Raw genomic sequence first — 21,209 nt, 5'->3', positions numbered from 1 at the left:
TGGACCAGAATGTGCTTCGCTTTTTAGAGGACGGGGGGTTAAAAGATCTGTGCTGCAGCATCTTAGATTTCTCACAAAGTATGCATTTGAAAATGGGACTGGGTCATTTGTCTGCTTTTTCCTGCTTCACCTACTGTGCGATTGTAAATTGTGGGATATTGAGCTTTGTTTTGCAGACATTGGTAAGCAGTCGATAGTGGTAAGGACTGGTAAGCAGTCCTGATTACGCACCTGTTAAACACCAACATTGCAGCAATTATGTTGTCTGTGCAGATTTGTGCTAAGTGCTTAAATACATTCATATGTTTACTGCTTTACATAAAAAAAATTGCACATTTTATCTTTAGAGTGGGACTGCCTCCCCATCTCCTTTCCCTTTAAGAAAGCAAATCTCATTGAAAGTGGTAATTTACAGTCGAGAAGAGCTTTGTTCTATATAAATACTCTATAAATATGTATAAATATACTTTTTTTAAGCATGGGAGAAAAAAATAAAAAAATGCATTCAATGACAAAGTACTCGGAAATCATTACAATGGAATATGCACAAGTCAATAAAGATATAGTTAAATTTGTCCAGTGTTCTCATGTGACATTTTCTGTTTAAGTTTTATTTAAAAGTAAACTAACTGCAAAAGAAACCTCTAGCTGCAGTCTTGAATCCTTGGGTCTTTATTGCAAAGAAATCCTAGTGGCTTTCTCTTACATGGCTCCTTTGTGTTTGAGTGAAAAAAGTGACCTCCCATCTAGGTAATAAAATATACTTCTTGCTCCACCTTGTGCTTGAAAACATGAACGGTCAAGTGCATGGTATGAAGTGAGACTCCTTGCCCATTTAGCCCAGTATTGTCTGGCAGCAGCCTCAAGGCTTTTCCCAGCACTTTTTAAAACTAGAATGCAGAACTGCCTGCACACAAAACTAACTTGCCTTTGCAAGTACATAGATTAACCTCGGACAGGGGCATGGGGGGCGGGTCACCCCAGGTTCCATCATGGGGGGGCAGTGACAAATTATCAAGGAACAATTACTGCCGTACTAGGGCTGTTCATAAAAAAAACCATTTTTTTGAAAATGCCTGCTCCAAAGGTCTTATCTTACTATACTAGGGCTTATATGAGATTTCATACATATCAGTTAATATCTTGACCCTCCTCCACGAAAATAGCTGTTTACTTGGCCGTTTTCCTGTGTTGTGAAGGCTGAAATTTCAATTCAGTGGAGCACTTCCTGTTCCCAACCCTAACCTTGCGGAAAGCCATCTAATTAGACTTTAATTTGATTTTGACATGTTTTTAGGAGGTAATTATTCTTTGATTTTATACCAATGTATCTGATGTTAGCCACCCTGAGCCTGACTTCGGCAAGGGAGAGCGGGATAGAAATTATTATTATTATTATTATTATTATTATTATTATTATTATTATTATTATTATTATTTTATTTATTTAATATTCCTTTAAGAAAATATGAAATAATGTAAAACCATTTTTGCAGGCAAAAGAAAAAAATCAATGGGGGGGGGGAAGAAATTTTTCGCACTGGGTACCACCTGACCTTCCTACACCTCTGCCCTTGGAGTATATCAATACTTTTTCTCCAAGTATGCCTTGCATCCCTTCGTAAGTCTCTACTGAAACAGAACATTCACCTTTTGAAGAAGATATTACTTATTCAGCAATGTTACTATTCCTCTATACACACCCACGTTTGCTTTTAATTAGGTCGTCATGTACACACATATCATTAGCAGGAATTGGAAGTTTAATGCCATCTTCATTAATAGTGTCTCTCAAAACAAGAGGATATCAGCTTGCTGCTTCACATCAGACCAGAGGAAGAAAATACTGACAATCCCACACTTAAAACAATATCTGAAGAAGTGTGCATGCACACGAAAGCTCATACCAAGAACTAACTTAGTTGGTCTTTAAGGTGCTACTGGAAGGAATTTTTTTTGTTTTAATCCCACACTTGTGAAATTTGGGTAAAGCACAAATTTCAGTACGCGTAGACAAGAGTTTGAGGCAAAAGCATAAAATGCAACAAGTGCCTGGAAATCCCTGCATTCAAGGGCTCATCGCTTCAGTCCATCACCATGCACTGCGCAGGTGGATGAAGGAAAATATCGCATCACAAGACCACAAACCGGCTGCATGCGGAGCATAGATTGACCTAGCTCCCTAAGGTGGTGTCCAAACATAGTGAAGCATTAAAAACACCCACTTAGCTTATCTGAAAATACTCGTATTGGGAGATATGCAGCACCTGTTAGTTAAAGGATTTCAATGCAAGTTTTATACCCACTTTTGGGGACTAACTTTACAGTATCCTAGATCTTACCTTCCACCTTTGAAGCTCCCTCTAAAGTTCTCGGAGCCACTCAAAATTAGGAGTGTCCTTAACACTATTTTTGCGTCCATTGCAGTTTATGATATCCTACATCCTGGTATTATCTGGAACTATTACAAAGAGAGACACAGTTATTCCCGGAACCAACAGGAATTGAATTTAATCTCAGTCCACACAGCAGTTCGATTAAAGCCATATCTGGCAAGGAGGGGACAACCTCAAGACACTTGGAGGGGATTGGAGTGTGCTTTCTTTTTTTATTCAGGACTTGTAACAAGAGGGTTTAGTACACAGCAACAGTTAATTCCAAATACAGTTTAAAAACTCTTAAAAATTTATGCTCCCTCACTCATTGGAAGGTGGTTTAATGGCACACACAGTAAAACATAATTAACAGGGCTTTCTTTAGAATCCTGCACAATTCTCACCATCTATGAGGTCACCACAAGAGCTCAGGAAAAGACACTTGCCACTAGTAGCTCAATGTAAACCAAATTGGAGTTTGTTTCCATTGCGATAGGTTTCAGAAACCTATCCATACATAAGCAATGATAGTTACGTGAGAAAAATAAGCACCTGATCATCGAGATAGCTCATCCATGAGCATTCAGCAAGATCCTAACAGAAACCAGCCTGTGCTTTTTACCCAGTCTCTTAGAATTTGGTACACACAATAGATAGCATCATCGAGAAGAAAAGAATCACTGAACTGCATACAATTTCATTCTCCTGTCCAGCACAAGCTCTGGTCTCAAAATTGTATGCTTGTCTCAAGGCATGCCTGTTTACTGCCTTTAGGAACGGCGCTAGGAAAAAAGACAGGCATATGCCACTCTTCTCAAGAAAGCACGTTAACTACAAACAAAGGTATGGTCAAATGCTGCATACACATAATAGCAGCTGCAGAAGATGGTAAATCTAATACTCGGGTAAAAATGACAGTCCCTCCAAATTTCAGTTGCCTAGGAAAATCTGGCCTTTGGAATAAAAATATCAAGGCGACCTAGATTTAGGCAACATCAGTTAGCTTTATTTTGCGTTTAAATACCGCAACACTCCTCATTTGGAAAAAGTGAGTGTCTTAATACTGCAGGTTTAAGAGTCATGGGTGTTATCCAACTAAGTTTTACTCACAGTAAGCCCACTGAAATTGGTCACACTTGCTTAATTTCAACGGATCCATTTATGAGTAAAACCTACGAGTTGGCTACCACCCCGTTCTCTCTCATTTACAAGGAATCATTTCTCGTGAACAAGGACTATCCCCATCTTCATTTAGGATATGAGCTGTGCACCGTTTTTTAACATCTATGCCTGCCTCGTACGTCTCCCACACACAAAGTTAACACCAGGAGGTTAACCAGCATCACTGAGAAATCACCCCCCAGTTATCAAGTCTTAAAGTCATCATTCCCCTCATTAAGCTTATGACACTTTCCAATACTGCTCTATGTTCAAAGGCTGCCCCAGAAACTACAAATTGGAAGACACCCTATTTCCATTCATACATCATGCTCCATTCAGTTTTAGCACCAAACCTAGCCATGCCCTTGGTTGGTTTTCCCTGGCAGAAGTTGCTCGGGGAAATTTAGAACTAGCCCCCCCCTTCCTATAGGGGCAAGTGTTTACTGTTTGGCTCAAAGCCGAGATCAATGGGGTAACACTGAGAAAAACTGAACATTTAAGGCTTTCGCCCAGCAGAGATTGGAATACACTAGAAGTCAGTTCTACTTACTGAAGATGCCACTTCAAAAATTGAATGACGGCAGCCCAGGTAAGAAATGGTTACTTTAAAGAGAGTAAGTTGGCAACCGTTATCCTCCTTGGGCCGGGGGGAGAGAATCACCCCACACAGCTAGATGATGCGAAAACTCAACAGCTCCCAAGGTTCATTCCACCCCGAAACCTTGTGGAAAGGGACCCATTTACTCAAGATCCTCAGCGATGCTCCAATGATGGGACTCTACCATCAGGCAATGTCCCATTAACGGACAGGCCTGGGTTTCCCCAATATTTGCATGCAAGATTACAGAAGAGAGTCGGAAACAAAGGGACTTTTTAATATCATGACATGATCCAAAATGGTGGGGAAGGGGGGGCAAAGATGGAAAAGCAGGCCATCCGCATGTTCGAGTGACGGCACCGAACCTGAGCGTTAGCAGCACATAGCATCTGCAAACTGGCGGCCAACGTTTCGTGAGCCTCTTACTAAATTCTCTTCTCACCCCCACACCTTCTAAGTATTGCTAATATAGTCCAAGGTAGCAAGACGAAACTCACTTGCAGGTCTTCAGAGCACCACCTGTGCCACGCTTGTGTGCCGTGCAGAGCCGTGGAGTAGGGTCTTTGTCCCTCTTCTCCTTTACATAGCATGTGCGCAAGGCTTCAGGAGCAAAACTAGGGGGGCAGTGGTAGGTTTACACAAAGCAGAGCAGAGGCAGCCCCTGGAAATAACAACCAACTGGAAGCAAAGACTCCAGCAATACATCATTCCTACTCTAGATTGGCAACTCTTCTGGCTTGGAAGGAATTGTTCCTGGTGTTGTGGAAAACGAGATTTTGTCTTTAAGCAGAAAGCCAATGCGAGCGGCAGAAAAAACACACACATCTTGGATCCATTACTTGCATGAGCGGGAGAAGGAAGGCCAAGGGAATGAAAGCCATTTTAAGAAGGAATAAATGATAAGGAGCTTGATACCGGATCACACATAGAACTCTTACACTGTTTGCACTTAAGAGGCTGAAAGTAAATGATCAAATCATCATAACTTTTAACACCTCAATTTGATTTTTGAAAGCAGGACTCTATGGGGAGAAAATGATTTTATTTCCAATTTCCCAGGCCTGTCCCCCCCACCCTCTTTTTCCCGTCCCCCACCCACCCCCTTTTCTTTTCTTTAAAAAAGAAGTAAACATTAAATTAAAAAAGGGAACGTTTAGAGGAAATTACAACCGATAGATGGAGTACCACCTTCACTGACTTGAAATAGCATGCAGTCTATGCAACATTACATACATACAAAGTCTGATTACTTTGGGCTGTGTACATATCATCCCTAAACATTCTACAGAATTCAAAACTGTACAAAATAAAAAAAAGCGTAAAATCCAAGGAATTTCTTTACGTTAGTACTGCAGAATAGAAAGCGTAAGACCAGCAAGAGGCGAGCAATCTGGAAAGACCGTCTGCAGCAGCTTCATGGAAAGTGATCTTGGCCCGGGAGGTTTGTGGGGAACAGCCACAAAAATCAAGTCTTCTAGGGCAACACTTGGCATTGCCCCCTACAGGAGCCGGCAACAATCATCAGAGTCCCTCTCCACACAACCAAGGAAATGCAACCATTAAAAAAAAAACCCCAGTGCAGAGAAGCTCCTTATAAACCAATTCTATAGTGAAAGCACTTTTAAAAGGGGGGGGACCCACTACAGATACAATCTCAGAAGCTTCTCCAAACAACTTGTGCGCGTGAGGAATCTGTCCGGATTGGACCTACACTCAAGGCCAACTTCCCTTGCTCTTAGAAATAAAACCAAGCTCCGGTAGCTGCAACCTCAAAAGCGACAGATTATGATATTTCGGCATCGGAACTGCAGGTCTGCTGTTTGGTCAGCTGTATAATCTAAGATGAACGATATTGTGGCATTTTCCAGAAGAGCTGAGAAGACAGCAACTCTCTTAAGATGTCACGAATCCGGCACTAAGGCAACCTGTTTTTTCTGTGGGGGGAGGGTAGAGCAATGGGGTGAAGTTTAATTGGGGGGTAAGTATTCTCGAGAAGTCAAGGGCCCAGTACCAGACTTAAAGTGCATCAACAACGGGGGAAATTAAGATGAGTCCCCAAACGGGGTGGGGGGTGCTCTCCTCCCCGCAGGAGCAGTTGGAGAAGAAGGAAACTCTAATTCAAGCATCCTCGTTATCCTGCCTCGTTTCCTTTGGCTCTTTGCAACATAGCAGCTACCTTGCAGGTACACAATGTGCTTTGCGCAGAAGGGAAAACAACATTTCTTTCCCCGTTTTTCTTTCCAGCACCTACCGTATTTTTCACTCTATAAGACGCACCAGACCACAAGACGCACCTAGTTTTTGGAGGAGGAAAACAAGAAAAAAAATATTCTGAATCTCAGAAGCCAGAACAGCAAGAGGGATCGCTGCACAGCGAAAGCAGCAATCCCTCTTGCTGTTCTGGCTTCTGGGATAGCTGCGCAGCCTGTATTTGCTCCATAAGACGCACACACGTTTCCCCTTACTTTTTAGGAGGGAAAAAGTGAGTCTTATAGAGCAAAAAATACGGTAGTTCTGTTGCAGGCATTCTGCATCAAAGCCCAGAACAATATCCGAGACTTGCCTCGTCCTGCACAGAATCAGATGAGAGCGCCAAGGGTTTATCGTGTCGAGCTGAGCAAGGGCCTTGAGGAGCACATATGCAGAAGTCTGCATCTCCGTGCCGGTTCTCTGTGTGGCGAGCTGTGGTCTCGGGCCCGTGTGCATCCCCACACACATAGAACATTACACACGCCGATACCGACATATGTGCATGGTTGCATCGCGGCCATAATAGAAGACAACGTCCTCTCATGGTAGACAGAGCATGCACCAATGTAGATATGTAGGAGTCTTATCGTGAGCATTCTGTACAGGAAGTAAAGACTGATCATGCCAGAAATTTGCCCTAATGCTCCAGTGCCTATAGGACTACAGCCCCATAAAGCTTTCACTCCGTCAAACAAGCCAGTCCTAAAAGCCATCCCATTTTAGTGAGGCTAGAGCTGCTTGGAGCACTGATTTTGCGATCTTTGAAGGTGCTCCCCACATAAGCAAACTGTGCAGATGGGAGATACATAAAATCTACGCTAGATTCTTGGTACCGCTTGAATTCTGCTCCTGGCTCGAGCAAAGCATGTTGAAGATTTCCGAGCACACCAGTTGCAGAGGGTAAGCCAAGACAGCCTGCGCAGATAGAGGAACTAGATGCCTGCTGGTCTTTTTTGGAGACATTTTTGCTGGTCTCATGGGCTTTTGGCTAGTTGGTGTTAAGAAAGGCAGGCTAGCATAACATGTGGTTCCAGGTTCATCACTTTTCGGTCACTATTCAAGTGAAGACTCAACAGGTCAGGGAGAGGTGTGGTTGAATTTTGCATATCCATGGTTCGTTTGGGTTGCTGTTATGGGGGTCAGGATTGGGGCTGCGGCATATTGGGGGGAGGGGAGACACATTTTCTTCCACACCACGGTTCCATCAAAAATTACAGGGATTCCTTTCAAGGCTGCTCTCTGTATGAGAGGGAACCTGCCATTGGCGACGGCAGCAACTTCCTTCTGCAACTAACAACTGCTTGGAAAAGGCCATTTTTGAGGGAACCGTGATGTAGGGGGGAAATGGTTGGCTCCCTACTATCCCATGCCTGATCCTGAATAGGGCAACTGCAATGTAACCAAAAGCAAAGGCATTTCAGGTGTCATCAAGTTTGGCCTTAAAACTTAAGAAGCCATTACAGCAGGCTTCTCCTCACATTTAAGAAATTTACCCATCTGAAAGACTGGAAAAAAGGTAGCTCAAGCTCTCTTCCATTTCTAATTTGCCTTCAAAGGAAACCAAAACAGAAGGCAGCCCTCTGGATTCCTAGCAAGATCAGCTAACAGGCCTCGGCCACATTTGTCTGCCTGCCTCCACAAGCCTTTCATGATATGCACTGAAGTCAATTTGTACCATCCGATTTGTATGCATGATGATATTTGAGCCAAACAGCTCTAACTTTTAGCTGAAACTTGTGAATGAGTTCAAACTTCCCCCACCTCTAGAGATATTGAATTCTTCTCTATTCTAATTCCACATACTATAAAACATGAGGTAATTTTAGAAGATTGCAGCCAGCCTTCGGGAGAAGAACCAGGGCTGAAGCCTGATATGTGAAACCACAAGATGTGGCTTATACGTATTTCGAAAGCAGAATCTGGACAATATGTCACTTATCAAGAGAGGAGGGTGCAAACTATTTCCTGGATATTTTTCCAAATAGGGAGGCAGCCCAAATCTTAATTTCAAGCTTCATCTTCCTTCCAACTTTTAAACAACCATTTCACCAAATGAGAGAGGCCTCGCTCGAAGCTTTCAAGGATCTATATAACAGGAGGCCAAGCAGAAAGCTACAACTTCCTGTGTTATCAAAGCAAGAGGAATGTGATTCGAAACCAGCTCCGTGTGCACCTGGATCAGGCTACATGCGCTGAACAGCTGCAGAAGTGTTTTGGGTCAGAGATGCAAGGAACCAACCTGCGATCCAGTTGGTGTGTGAACCCCAAAATGTTTGCCAGTACAATAACGTTCTTCCAATAGTAAGAGAATGAAGAATGGGGACTTGGGGAAAGGCAAAGAAGGAGGGGGGTGGATGGCCTATCGAAGCCAACCCTTCAGCACTGGCATCTGGGATGTCCCAATACCAGGGCTTACATTATTCCTGAGAAAAATCCCATGTCTTGATTGAATGGGTCACAATTTGAGCAACGGATCGGTTAATTGGCAAGTTCATTACATCTCCTATATCTACACCCGAATCGGTCAGCTTATTAAAATACGTCGTTCAGCTCAGCCCAGCCGCTGCTGGCAAATGGAAGAGCCATTTCTCCAAAACAACTCAAATCACTATTTTATAAAATGGTTGGGGGGGGGAGCAAAACAAAAAAATAAAGAGTGGTTTTGTTTACAATGATCCTTCCTTCCTTCAGTTCATTTGACAGGGCCCCCCCAGCCGCTGGAGAAGATCTGGGGAGCCCAACAACTTCATGGCAAGCAAGGTGCAAATCTGCCTCTTGTTGTGGCCGTCTTCACTCTGAGTAATGCATGATGGACTCCACGTAGTTCCCTGGGAAGAGTCCCGTTACTCCATTCATCACCCCTTCATACCAACCATCGTCGTTTTTCTTAATGACGTAGATGATGGCGCCTTCCTGAAAGGAGAGTTCATCTTCCTTGTCTTTAGTGTAGTCATAGATCGCCACAACTAGGAGCAAACAGAAAAAGGAGAGAATAGCAAGATCCCAAGAAAGCAGTTGCCTGAACTGAAGGAAATGCCAAAATCATATTATAGCTTTCATTTGGGCAATCCCTCATTTCCCAAACAGCAGAAATTTCTCGTTAGCAGTAGCCGATTTGAACGTTGTCTTTCTCCCTATTTGCGCAAGAAGTCAGTTCCTCGCCCAAAAGGCCAAAACGTGACTTTAGATGTTTCAGAATATTTTGTGCTCAAATGCTGCAGTTCTAAAAATAAAAATGGGAGAAATTTTGGGCTACTCCACGCCTCTCATTCCAATATACAAAAGACTGAACCAAGTAATTGCTACTACTGAAAAAGAGGAAGCCTATTTAGGGTTTCCAAAATGACCAATGTATAAAACTATTTTGGAAAAAGTCAACACAACATGATGCTCCCCCTCTGGTTTCATATAATAAAAAGGGGATCTTGGTGAGAACAGTCCCCACATAGTAAATTGATGGGTTACGCATCCTTAAAAAATGCTGCTTGCTTTCCTAAAAGTAGCAAAAGGCAGGTCTATCGAGGAATTCTAACTGCTCATTTCCTTTCTCAAACTTGTGCAGTGATGAAATGGAGATGAATTTAGTTTCTGCATATGAGCAAAAAAACAAACAGGCCAGGAAAGATTTGCAAGAGAGAAAGAAAAACCAATTCAGTTCAAAAGGACTGTCCACCTATTGTTTTTCTAGTATATCAGATGCAGAATTTCCAATATCTTTTGGTAGTTCTGCATAGTTCTGTTTTACTACAGCCCACAAATTCAGGTGGCTGAAGACCTTATGGAATTACTTTTTAATCGGCTAAGATTCCCTTTCTTTCTGCATTCTTTCTCACGCACAAAAACTTCTTTCATTTCTTTCCTCTCCAAGGGGAAAAAAGGGGGAATTTGAATTAATGTTAGCTTACAGATGTAATAAGAAATATGAATTAACTTACTAATCAATATGCTTTTTCACGCTGTGATCTGTTATGCGACAGAGCAAAGGATACTAGAGGACAGTCACTCAACAGGCATGGGAAACCTCCAGCCTGAGAGTCAAATTAAGCCTGCCAAGGGTCCTAATTTGGCCTGTGAGGCCATTTTTCCAACAGCCATGCCTTGAAGTCAGGGGTGGAGCAGGCAAGGCTGCAAGGAAATAATGGATCTAGAGTGCAAACCAGATTGTTGCAGTCAGTGCTGAATGCAAGCCAGCTGGGATCAGCCCACTGCAGAGTTCCCCACCAGAACACCTATGTGGAGTTGATCCCTCTGGCTTACCAGCCCTGCTTGAAGGCAGGAATCGTTGCATCTGGGAGCTCCAATCAGACAAGTAAAGCTGATCCCAGCAGGCATGCATTTGGCACTGAGGAGCAAGTGGAGTTCCCAGTGAGTGGGGGAGTTCAGGGTCCAGCCCACCAGCCAGATCCTACTTCCCAGCCCTGTGGTGCAAGTTTGCAAGAATGACAATTGTTAATGGGGAAGATACGGAAAACAGGTTTTTCTTACCAAACTGCAAGATTGTAAAGAGCTGGCTTGCTTATTAAATAAAAAAAGAGTAAACACAGATCCAAGCCATTCCCTGCTTGTATTGGAATCCTGGGGAAACTAGCAAAGTACCGGCTACCAGGATCCAGCACCAGCCGAGAGAGCAGCAGTTGCTTCACAGGGACTGGCCAACGTTGGTTTTGTCTTCCCTCATGCTGAAGGAAGTGGATCGGACTCTGAGACACACCATCAACAGGTAAAATATTAATTTCACGTTGTGCCACCACCGGGCAACATTTTGGATGTAACATCTGAAGGCTCTCAAGGATGGGGCATCGCCAGGAAGGTGCAGTGAGCTGAACTCATGTCAAATGGCTGGAAAAGACTCTTGCCTCAGCTGTTAACTCTACGATTAGGACTTCCAGCAAATGTACCTTTCTCCAAGTAGGTCCTTGGTGCCCACGGTGGATCCTCTTCAGCGTATGGGTCACTGTATTCTACCACAGCGGCTTCTTCCTCCTCATAATCTTCTGGAGGAGGTGGTGGTGGTGGGGATTCATCAAAGACTGGCTCATCTACTGGGGGTGGGGGTGGAGGTGTGTCTGAAACTAGAGGAGCAAAAATCCACACTGCAGTTCCTAGAATTTAAAGGCTATACAGCACATCCAATACATTAAGAGCTTTACAAGTCGTACCCCCCCCCGCCTCTGTCCAGTGTCTGCTTCGATGGGTTGTCCTCCTTTTATAGAAAAGATCCAAGGCAGTGCTTGTAATCACCGATCAAGGTTCAAAGTTCACCTTCCATCGAGTCTGACCCTCAAACACTGGACATCGGGGTAAACAGCAGCTTTTCCACTCTAGGGAAGAGGTAGCTCATCTGTGGTCCTCCAGGTGTCTTTGGGCCATTGCTCCCGTCATCTCTGACAATTAAGCAGGGCTGGAGGACCAGCCCTTTTCTAGAGAGATTCATGTTCCACATTACCTGCTGCTAGCTCTTCCAAATCCAGTCTCAAGAGGCAGTATGTCTCTGAACATCATTTGCTAGGGAACTCAAAAGGGGGGGGAGTGCTATAGCTCTTGCACTCTTCTAGTGGTTTTTTATAGATATCTGGCTGGCCTCAAAATGTTGGACTTGGTGGGTCTTTGGTTGAATTCAGTAGGGCTGTCCTTATGTTCTCAATCCCATATGGTTATGCTGAATGGCAGTTCCTGGTTAAGTCGCTTTTTTTTGCTTTGGGGCGGACTGCATGTGCTTCAGATTGTAAAGCAGGAACTTTGAAGCTCTGAGTTTAATCACTATGTGGACACTGCTGCAGTGGGGGCCAGAAGGTAATCGACCCAATCCCACATGAAAAGTGTTCCGCTTCTGCCTGGCAGAAGACCACAGCGTCAGCCTTTGCAAAATGCACTGTCTTGGCTGCTGACTGGTAGATGCACAAAATTTATGAAACAGTCTATGAACAACCAATCTAAATGTGGAACGTCTGCTAGATGATAAGCAAGTGGGCATTACACGGTTGTCTGTGATCAAGAGACACTGTCATCATCCAAACCTAACGCCTGCAGGTGAGCTTAAGCTTACTAAAATATTTCTACCTGGAAAGGACAATAAAAACACAAACTTACTATTCTCCTGAACTCTGGCCACAAATCCCATGAGTGGTAACTGAGGAGTTACCTGTAGGATAGAGGGAGGCGGCGGCGCAAGAGACACTGCAGAAAAGGAACGACAACAATAAAAAAGCAGGCCTCCGGTTAGAAAAGTTGAACCCAAAACATGAGAGATTGCATGGGCACTGTGGTTTCCTACTCAGTGCAAGGGGAGGAAAAATAGTAACAGGTCAACTTGAACCTAGCTGCCAAGGACAACACTGAAATTTGCTTTAAGCTGTATTAATCATCAGGCTTGTTTCTTAACTTGACATCTTTCTGCAGGGCCTGCAAGACAGAGCTGTTCCACCAGGCCTTTGGCCAAGGCACAGCCTGACCCCCTCCTTTGGTAATCCTCATAGAACTCTAGCCCTATGGTTGCCATTAATATGATTCTGAATTGATTTTAGAATGTATTTCAATTAATTGATTGTGATTTTATGTAAACTGCGTTATTTTTATTGTTGTTAGCCGCTCTGAGCCCGGTTTTGGCTGGGGAGGGAGGGATATAAATAACATTATTATTATTATTATTATTATTATTATTATTATTATTATTATTATTAAGCAGAAATAATTGATGCTTCAGGGATTCATCTCCTGCAGTCTCCACAGAACCAGTCCTGAAACAAGTCCGGCAGAAGCAGAGAAATCCTTGGCTATTAGGAAGACAGTCTGGTGCAGTCAGGGAAAATATTCCCCAACCCACAAGGACCTCCCAGCGCTTCATTTTTACATAGCCTGCATTTGCATTACCAAAGACCAACGTTTACAGCTTCACATTTCTTCATAAAAATTCAAAATCTACAAGCAAATTAGAAAGCAATCTCTTAACCCGGTCTGAGAAAATGTTCAGGATTGGGACTTAGAATAACTTTACTTGCGGTGTTTCTGAGCACACAGAACACTTTCATGAACTGTGTGACCTGGCTGTTTAAAACAGGATTTTAGAAGTGTGCTTATGCGATTAAGCACCATTCTGCATGGCTTTGAGACAGCAGCTGAAACAATTTACTTCCTTCCTTCCACAGAAGTCCATGGGAATCTTTCCCTTCTACGGGTAGGTAAAGTAGCTACACTTGGGGTCACAGTTTAACTGGAAGCAAAACCCAATCCCGGCCCCCAGGTCTTGGCAACTTGAGAGGGCAGAATTTAGATTCCCCCTGCAACTCAATGATGTCAGAGACTCCCATTCTTGTACTCTCTGCTGAGTCGTTCACTGGGTGCTACTCATTTCTAAATGAGAATATTTCAGCACTCACAACTTTTTGAAAATTGAGCTACCTATATACTTGCCCCCTCAGATCATGGTTGCTGCCAATTGCTTCATTTTTAAAATCAAGCTGTCGTGTGCAGCTTGCTTTCTCTTGTACAGAGTGTGTCTGTAACATGGGGAAGTCTATGCAGGAGTGCACTTCATGTACAATGAAAAGAATGAGAACCAGTCTCAAGATCTCCCCCAGCAAACACCACGCCCCTTCTCCCTTGCTGAAGCCCATGTTCTCAAATGCAATTTTCTTCTGATGCTCCCTCAATGAAAAGGTAACAGGCCAATTTTCAAATTGCATTCCTTGCTCCCCTACCCTGCCATTTCCTTCCCTCTTTATGGCACCACAGTAATCTGGTTGTCCTCAGCAGTCCTCTCCCGACAGTGAGTCTTTGTTGGAGGTCCTTTTGCCTCTACCCTGGATGAGGTCCAAGTCCAATGACATATCCCATCTTCATTCGCTAAAACTCTACACTTACAAACCTCTCATTATTTGCGCCACGGGAAAGCCACTCTTTTTGTGAATTTACAATCCAAGCAAGCTACCCTTTAAAATCATAACATTCTGCTTGGCTAAACAGACTGAATGAGAACTACCTAATCTTTATTGGCTATTTGGCATCTTCTGTGGTGTCTCGACAACGAAATGACCGACTAATGAAGGGCCACCCATTTAACAACTCTCACCACAACAAAGGATTCTACAAAACTTGCTGAGCATCCAGAAAACACCTTTGCATAAAAACAAACTGTGATGGGACGATGAGCTGCTTGTGCGTAAAATGCAAGTCCCTCAGAGTTTGATCAGGTTTTCAAACCTCTGCCTGTGACGGAGCCCCTCCAGCATGGCTGCGTCAATCACTAGTAGAATCCGAAAGTGGCTGCTTTCGGAATCTTTTCCAACATAAAAGCTCTTTAACGGAAACACGTCTTCTGGACTCTCGGCGTGACAGTTTCCGGCGAGGTGTGGGTGTCCCTATAGGAGGTCCTGAGACCTCCCCACTGTTTTCGCTGGAAGTGTCTCTGAGCCATCCCTCCGACTCACTTTCCCTTGGAGTTCTTGCTCGCCCTCTACTGGTTCCCTCTTCCGCTGCTACTCCTCTCTCAACCTCAGTGAGCCTTTGCGCCCCCGGCGCTTTAGATGGCAGTTCCCTGACATCCACCTCCCCTCCAGGGCCCCCTTCACCCCCTCCCGTCTCCTCCCCTACTGGCGGTGAGGAGGTAAAACCCCTGAAAGAACCTCCCTCATCTTCCGACGTCGCGAACACTTCCCTCCACTTGTTGCTGTTCCTACTCTCTCGGTAATCTTCGTCATCGGAGTCCACTCCCTCTTCCAACTCCGACTCCGCGAACCCTTCCATTTCCTCTTCCTCATCGGTGGTGCCGAAATACTCCCTCCTAAACCTTGCTATCGGCTGAGGTTTCCTCGGGAACCTTTGGTGGAACGTTTCTGTTAAAACCTCGTCATTGACTTCCTCTGCACTTACCCAGGTGTTTTCTGACTCCGGTTCCCCTTCCCACGCCACCAAATACTCCACCTGATTTCCCTTCCACCTGGAATCGAGGATTTCCGCTACATGGTTGCGGCGTTCCCTCTCTTCCAAGGCTGGTCCCCTGACGTACTCCCCTTCACGTCCCCCCCTGTATGGTGACAGTAACGACCTGTGGAACACTGGGTGCAATTTCATGTGGTTGGGTAATCGGAGTTTGAAAGCTACCGGGTTGACCTGCTGAATGACCTCAAAGGGTCCCAATCTTCTGGGCCTCAATTTCTTACAACCCCCTTTGAACGGCAACCCTTGGGTTGACAACCACACTTGATCCCCCACCCTTATGGTTTCACCTTCCCTTCTGTTCTTGTCTGCCTGCTTCTTATATTGTGCCTTAGCCCTTTCTAAGTTGAGCTGGAGCTGATGATGGATCGCTTCCATCTCTTCTACAAAATGTTCAGCCGCTGGGACGCTCCATCTCTCCCCTCCTTCCCCTGGAAATGCCCTGGGGTGACACCCGTAATTAGCCAAAAAGGGACTCATCCCTGTGGACACATTCTCCGCATTATTGTAGGCAAATTCTGCCAACGCCAACTTTTCGACCCAATCGTTCTCTCTGTCATTGACATAACACCTCAGATATTGTTGAAGAATGCCATTTGCTCTTTCCGCCTGCCCGTTGGTTTCAGGGTGCCGGGCAGTTGAAAAATTGACTTCCACGTGCAGCAAGCTCGTGAGCTTCCTCCAGAACCTGGAAGTAAATTGTTTGCCGCGATCTGAGATCACCCTCAAGGGAGCCCCGTGCAACCTAAAGATGTGTTCTACAAACAACTTCGCTGTTTCTTCCGCTGTGACTGCATGTGAGCATGCTACAAAGTGGCACATCTTAGTTAACAGGTCTACTACTACCATGATGGCTGTTTTCCCCTTGGACTTTGGCAGATCCGTCATAAAATCTATTGATATCGCTTCCCAAGGCCGTTCTGGTGTGGGTAATGGTTCTAATAACCCTGCCGGCGCCCTTCTTTCCCCTTTGGCTCGCTGACATTGGTCACACCCTCTTACATACTCCCTTACATCTTCCCTCACCTTAGGCCACCAAAATTCCCTGGTAACCAACCACATGGTCTTGTGTTGTCCAAAATGTCCCGCCGTGGGGCTATCATGCAACTGCTTGAGTACTCTCCCCCTCAATTCACCTTCGGGTATATACAGTGCCCCTTTGTAATACAATGCCCCATTTCTTTCCTCAAAACCTCCGGGACTCTCGCCCTCCCCCCTGAGACCTCTGAGCTTATCCTGGGCATATTCATCATTTTCCGTTTCCTCTACCAGTTCTCGTTGCCCCACCAGCGCCGCCCCACACACCCAGCGGTCCTCAGGGATGACATGTCTCTCTTCGATCACCCCCTCCCCTTCCCAATACTCTGGTTTGCGTGAGAGCGCGTCCGCCCTGACGTTTTCTGGGCCTGGCACATAACAAATTTCAAAGTTGAATTTGGAGAATTCCTGTGCCCATCTCACTTGTCGTTGGTTGAGCACTCGAGCTGTTCTCCAATACTCTAAATTCTTGTGGTCGGTGCACACTTGCACCTTGTGTTGTGCCCCAATTAATAAATGTCTCCACCTCCGGAATGCTTCGTGAATGGCAAGTAGTTCCCTGTCATACACCGTGTAATTCCTCTCGGATTTATTCAGCTTCCGCGAGAAGAAGGCACACGGTCTCCACTCCGACGCACTCCTCCCCGGTTGAAGAAGGACCGCCCCTACCGCCCGGTCGGATGCATCGGTTTCCACTCTCATGGGTTTTCGTAAATCCACATGCAGAAGTTGTTCTTCCGAGGCGAAAGCCCTTTTCAGTTCTTCAAAGGCTCGATCCGCCTCTACCGTCCAAACAAATTTCTTCTTGCTGCTGAGGCAGTCGGTGATGGGCGCCGTCAAGTGGGCAAAGTTCTTGATGAACTTCCGATAAAAGTTCCCAAACCCCAAGAATCTTTGCACGTCCTTCTTGGTCTTCGGTGTCTTCCATTCCAGTACCGCTTGGACCTTGCCTGGATCCATGGCCAATCCCTTGTCTGACAAGCGGTACCCCAGGAATTCCACCTCCTTGGTATGAAACTGGCACTTCTCCAGTTTCACCCACAGCTGGTTGGCTTGCAGCCTGCCCAACACTTCTCGAACGTCCCTCACATGCTGTTCCTCATCTTCCGAATACACCAACACGTCGTCTAAAAAGGCCACACAATTCTTGTAGAGCAAAGGTCCCAGAACGTGGTTTATAAAAGCTTGAAAACACGCGGAGCCCCCTTGTAGACCGAAGGGCATAACGGGGTATTCAAAGGCTCCCAAAGGGGTAAACATGGTGGTCTTCCATTCATCTCCCTTCCTTATGCGTATCAGATTGTACGCCCCCCGCAGGTCCAGCTTTGTAAAAATCTTTCCCTTCCTTACTCTGGTCAAAATGTCATCAATTCGGGGCATAGGGAAAGCCAGGGGCTCCGACACTGCATTGAGGGCCCTAAAGTCACACACCAGTCTCGGTTTGTCTGTGTTCTTTTTGTCCACAAAAAACACTGGGCTGCCCCCCACCGCTCGGGACTCTCTGATGAACCTCGCTTCAGGTTTTTGTCAATGAACTCCCTCAGCTCCTGCATCTCCCTGTCTGACATGGCGTACAGCTTGCCTACTGGGAGTTGGGCCCTAGGGAGTAGGTTGATTTGACAGTCAAAGGGTCTATGCGGTGGCAGTTTGTCTGCTTCCCTTTCGCTGAATACGTTGCTCAGATCTGCGTATTGCGGGGGCACCTTCCCTTTGTCCATTACTTCCATCCCGGCTAGGGTGACTCTGTCTCCTCCCGAAACCTTCCCCTCCTTGCAGTGTTCTAGGCAATGCGCTGACCCAAAGGAGACCACCCTCTGATGCCAGCCCACTAGCGGATCGTGTAGCGCCAGCCAGCTCATCCCCAAAATGATGGGCGCTCCTCCCAGGATGGCCACATTAAACGCTATCTGTTCGGTGTGCCTTGCCACCCTCATTATCATCGGGACAGTCTGTTGGCTAACTTCTCCCCCCAACAGCTCTCTGCCGTCAATCGTAGTCACCTGCAAGGGGTTACTTAAAGGGATGGTCTGTATCTGATGCTCAGCTGCAAACTCCTTACTCATGAAATTACAGGAGCTGCCTGAATCCAAAAGCGCCTTGATCTTTAGTGGGTGTCCGTTTGGCAGTTCTAGTAACACCTCTATCACTAAAGCGGGTCTGGGAGGTTCCGGCGTGGGCACTTTCACTGCTCTTTGGCCTGGCTGCTGTGCCCCGACGGTGGCAGCCAGGCGTTGGCTTTTACTTGCTCCTTGCCTTCCTCTTCCTTTCCCCCAACAGCTCCTGCCATCCCTTGCCATTCCTTTCTTTGTGGGCAGACTCTGGCAAAGTGCCCTGGCTGTTGGCAGAGATAACATCTCTTGGCGCTCTTTCCCTCCTTCTTCCGCCCTTCACTGGGATTTGAAACTGCGCGCGCCCGCGCTGTTCCAACTTCCATCGGCTCTGCCGGCGGGAAAGGTGGCTCTGGAATGTCTGGAATGCGGAACTCCCTCCAACGGTCTCCTTTCCCTTCCCGCTTTTCCAAAGCCCTCGCCTCCTGGCGCGCTCCTATGGACAGCGCAGATTTGGTTAACTGATCCATAGACTCCGCCCTGGGCCCCCGGGAAAGCTCATCTTTGACGGTTGAAGAAAGCCCCTCTTCGAAAAGCATTTGGATGGGCTCCGCCGATAGGTCCCACCCCAATTTATGAATCAGCATAGTAAATTCAGTCCAGTACTCACGGACAGATCTGCTTCCTTGCTGGCAAGCCATTAACTGCCTTCGCACCACCCCCTGCTCAATATCGCTGGAAAACATCAGGTCCATGGCACGAAAAAACTTCCTCGTGTCCTTTAGGATCTCATTATTCGCTGCCATCAGGGGTCTAACCCAATCCTTCGCCCCGGATTCGAGATGGCCAATCACAAAAGCCACTCGCGATTCCTCGTCGGGGAAGTCATCAAACTGCAAGTTTAGAGCGTATTGCATCTCTGTTCTAAAGGCATGATAGTTCCTGGGATCCCCCCCGAATTTCTGCACCAATCCTGGTACCTTTCTGGCGAGCGGGGTGGTTTTCTCCTTTCCCTTTTCTGCATCCTGAGCCCTCCTCTCCTCAAGCCTCGCCGTTTGCAGCGCCAACTGGATCTCCAACGCCCTGTACCTTTCTTCCAGGCTTGGACCCCCTCCAGCTGCTCCTGCTCCTCCGGTTCCGGCTGGGTTGCTCATGATGCTTCTCCCTGCACAAGCTGGCTTTCGGTGACTTTCGGATTGCTGTGATGGGACGATGAGCTGCTTGTGCGTAAAATGCAAGTCCCTCAGAGTTTGATCAGGTTTTCAAACCTCTGCCTGTGACGGAGCCCCTCCAGCATGGCTGCGTCAATCACTAGTAGAATCCGAAAGTGGCTGCTTTCGGAATCTTTTCCAACATAAAAGCTCTTTAACGGAAACACGTCTTCTGGACTCTCGGCGTGACAGTTTCCGGCGAGGTGTGGGTGTCCCTATAGGAGGTCCTGAGACCTCCCCACTGTTTTCGCTGGAAGTGTCTCTGAGCCATCCCTCCGACTCACTTTCCCTTGGAGTTCTTGCTCGCCCTCTACTGGTTCCCTCTTCCGCTGCTACTCCTCTCTCAACCTCAGTGAGCCTTTGCGCCCCCGGCGCTTTAGATGGCAGTTCCCTGACACAAACCTTCAGAAGTCGGTCTCCCCATAAAAGAGTGAATAATCATAGGTTCTCTCCTTCAGCATGCAAAGAGTCATGCTTATTATTAACACCTTTTCACATTTGTGAGTGTTATGCTTTGTCATATTTAGGGACACTTCTCAGTATGTTTTGAACATACAAAATATTCCATACACAAATGTTCAAGTTCAACAGGTGTGTGCAAACTTCAGACACCGTGCAGGTTATGTGCACTGAGTGAAGATCCATTATTAACATGCATATACCGTATTTTTTCGCTCTATAAGACTCACCAGACCACAAGTTTTTGGAGGAGGAAAACAAGAAAAAAAAATTCTGAATCTCAGAAGCCAGAACAGCAAGAGGGATCGCTGCGCAGTGAAAGCAGCAATTCCTCTTGCTGTTCTGGCTTCTGTGATAGCTGCGCAGCCTGCATTCGCTCCATAAGACACACACACATTTCCCCTTACTTTTTAGGAGGGAAAAAGTGAGTCTTATAGAGCAAAAAATACGGTATATTCTAGACACTTAGGTTCAGTAGACAGGTGTTGGTTTAGGGGTGGAAGAGCCAGACTTATGCCACAACTTAAGTCATGAAGCTCAACCAGTGCGGCTTCTGCCAAGTTACAGGCTCTCAGACTAATCAATTCACAGGCCTATTTGCAGTTGTGCACTTCAGGATTCCATCAACTGATCTCCTATGAAACATTCGCAAACTGACAAGATCCCCATGCTTGCTTCTATGATGTGCAACTGATTCAAGCCAGGTTTCCTTCCAAACACAAGCCATCTCTTTAGCAATCTGGCCACCTAGTGAACTAAGAACTGTGGGGGGGAACAAAATGTTGTCTCAGGGATAACCATGTTAGTCTGTTGCAGAAAACACCGAGGCTTTGGGTATCTTAAAGAATAACCTTTTCATGGCATATGTTTCCACTTCAGATGAATAAAGTGTTATCTCAAGTTACAGGCATATGGTTTGGGCGGGGAATTGGGGGGGGGGGCTTGTAAACAGTGAGGCCAGAGGAAAATAAAATGCAGAAAGTACAAACTGATAAATTACAAAACAGCCACATTTCAAATATAATACTTTATCAAAGAAAACCAACCCCTTCCCCGCAATCAGAGATTAATATTTAGGATTTTAAGGTGAAGGTCAAATTATTCACCATCGCCACATGTGGTTAGATCTTTAAAG

At 45.8% G+C, this 21,209-nt stretch overlaps 1 protein-coding gene and 1 long non-coding RNA gene across 16 annotated transcripts in view; both read right to left on the bottom strand.

The window, feature by feature from the left end:
- Positions 1 to 1,682: 1,682 nt before the first annotated feature.
- On the bottom strand, positions 1,683 to 6,378 carry LOC309363705. The gene is made up of 2 exons (XR_014165545.1): positions 1,974 to 6,378; positions 1,683 to 1,860 (listed from the first exon to the last, which is right to left on the bottom strand). It is a non-coding gene; the product is annotated as an uncharacterized lncRNA (long non-coding RNA).
- Positions 6,379 to 8,984: 2,606 nt separating this feature from the next.
- The window catches only part of ABI2 (abl interactor 2), a 52,880-nt gene continuing 40,655 nt past the window's right edge, over positions 8,985 to 21,209 (bottom strand). For all 15 annotated transcript variants that reach the window (XM_081884096.1, XM_081884093.1, XM_081884095.1 and 12 more), the window contains 3 exons: positions 12,475 to 12,561; positions 11,283 to 11,456; positions 8,985 to 9,350 (listed from right to left, as the gene is read on the bottom strand). In XM_081884096.1, coding sequence (XP_081740222.1) covers positions 9,175 to 9,350; positions 11,283 to 11,456; positions 12,475 to 12,561 — 437 coding nt within the window. In that variant the 3' untranslated portion in view covers positions 8,985 to 9,174. The remainder of the gene's footprint in view (positions 9,351 to 11,282; positions 11,457 to 12,474; positions 12,562 to 21,209) is intronic.

Source organism: Podarcis melisellensis (assembly GCF_964234715.1).
Source record: "Podarcis melisellensis genome assembly, chromosome: 1".
In the NCBI taxonomy this organism is placed as follows: Eukaryota; Metazoa; Chordata; class Lepidosauria; order Squamata; family Lacertidae; genus Podarcis; species Podarcis melisellensis.
This window is presented reverse-complemented; position numbering and strand designations above follow the sequence as displayed.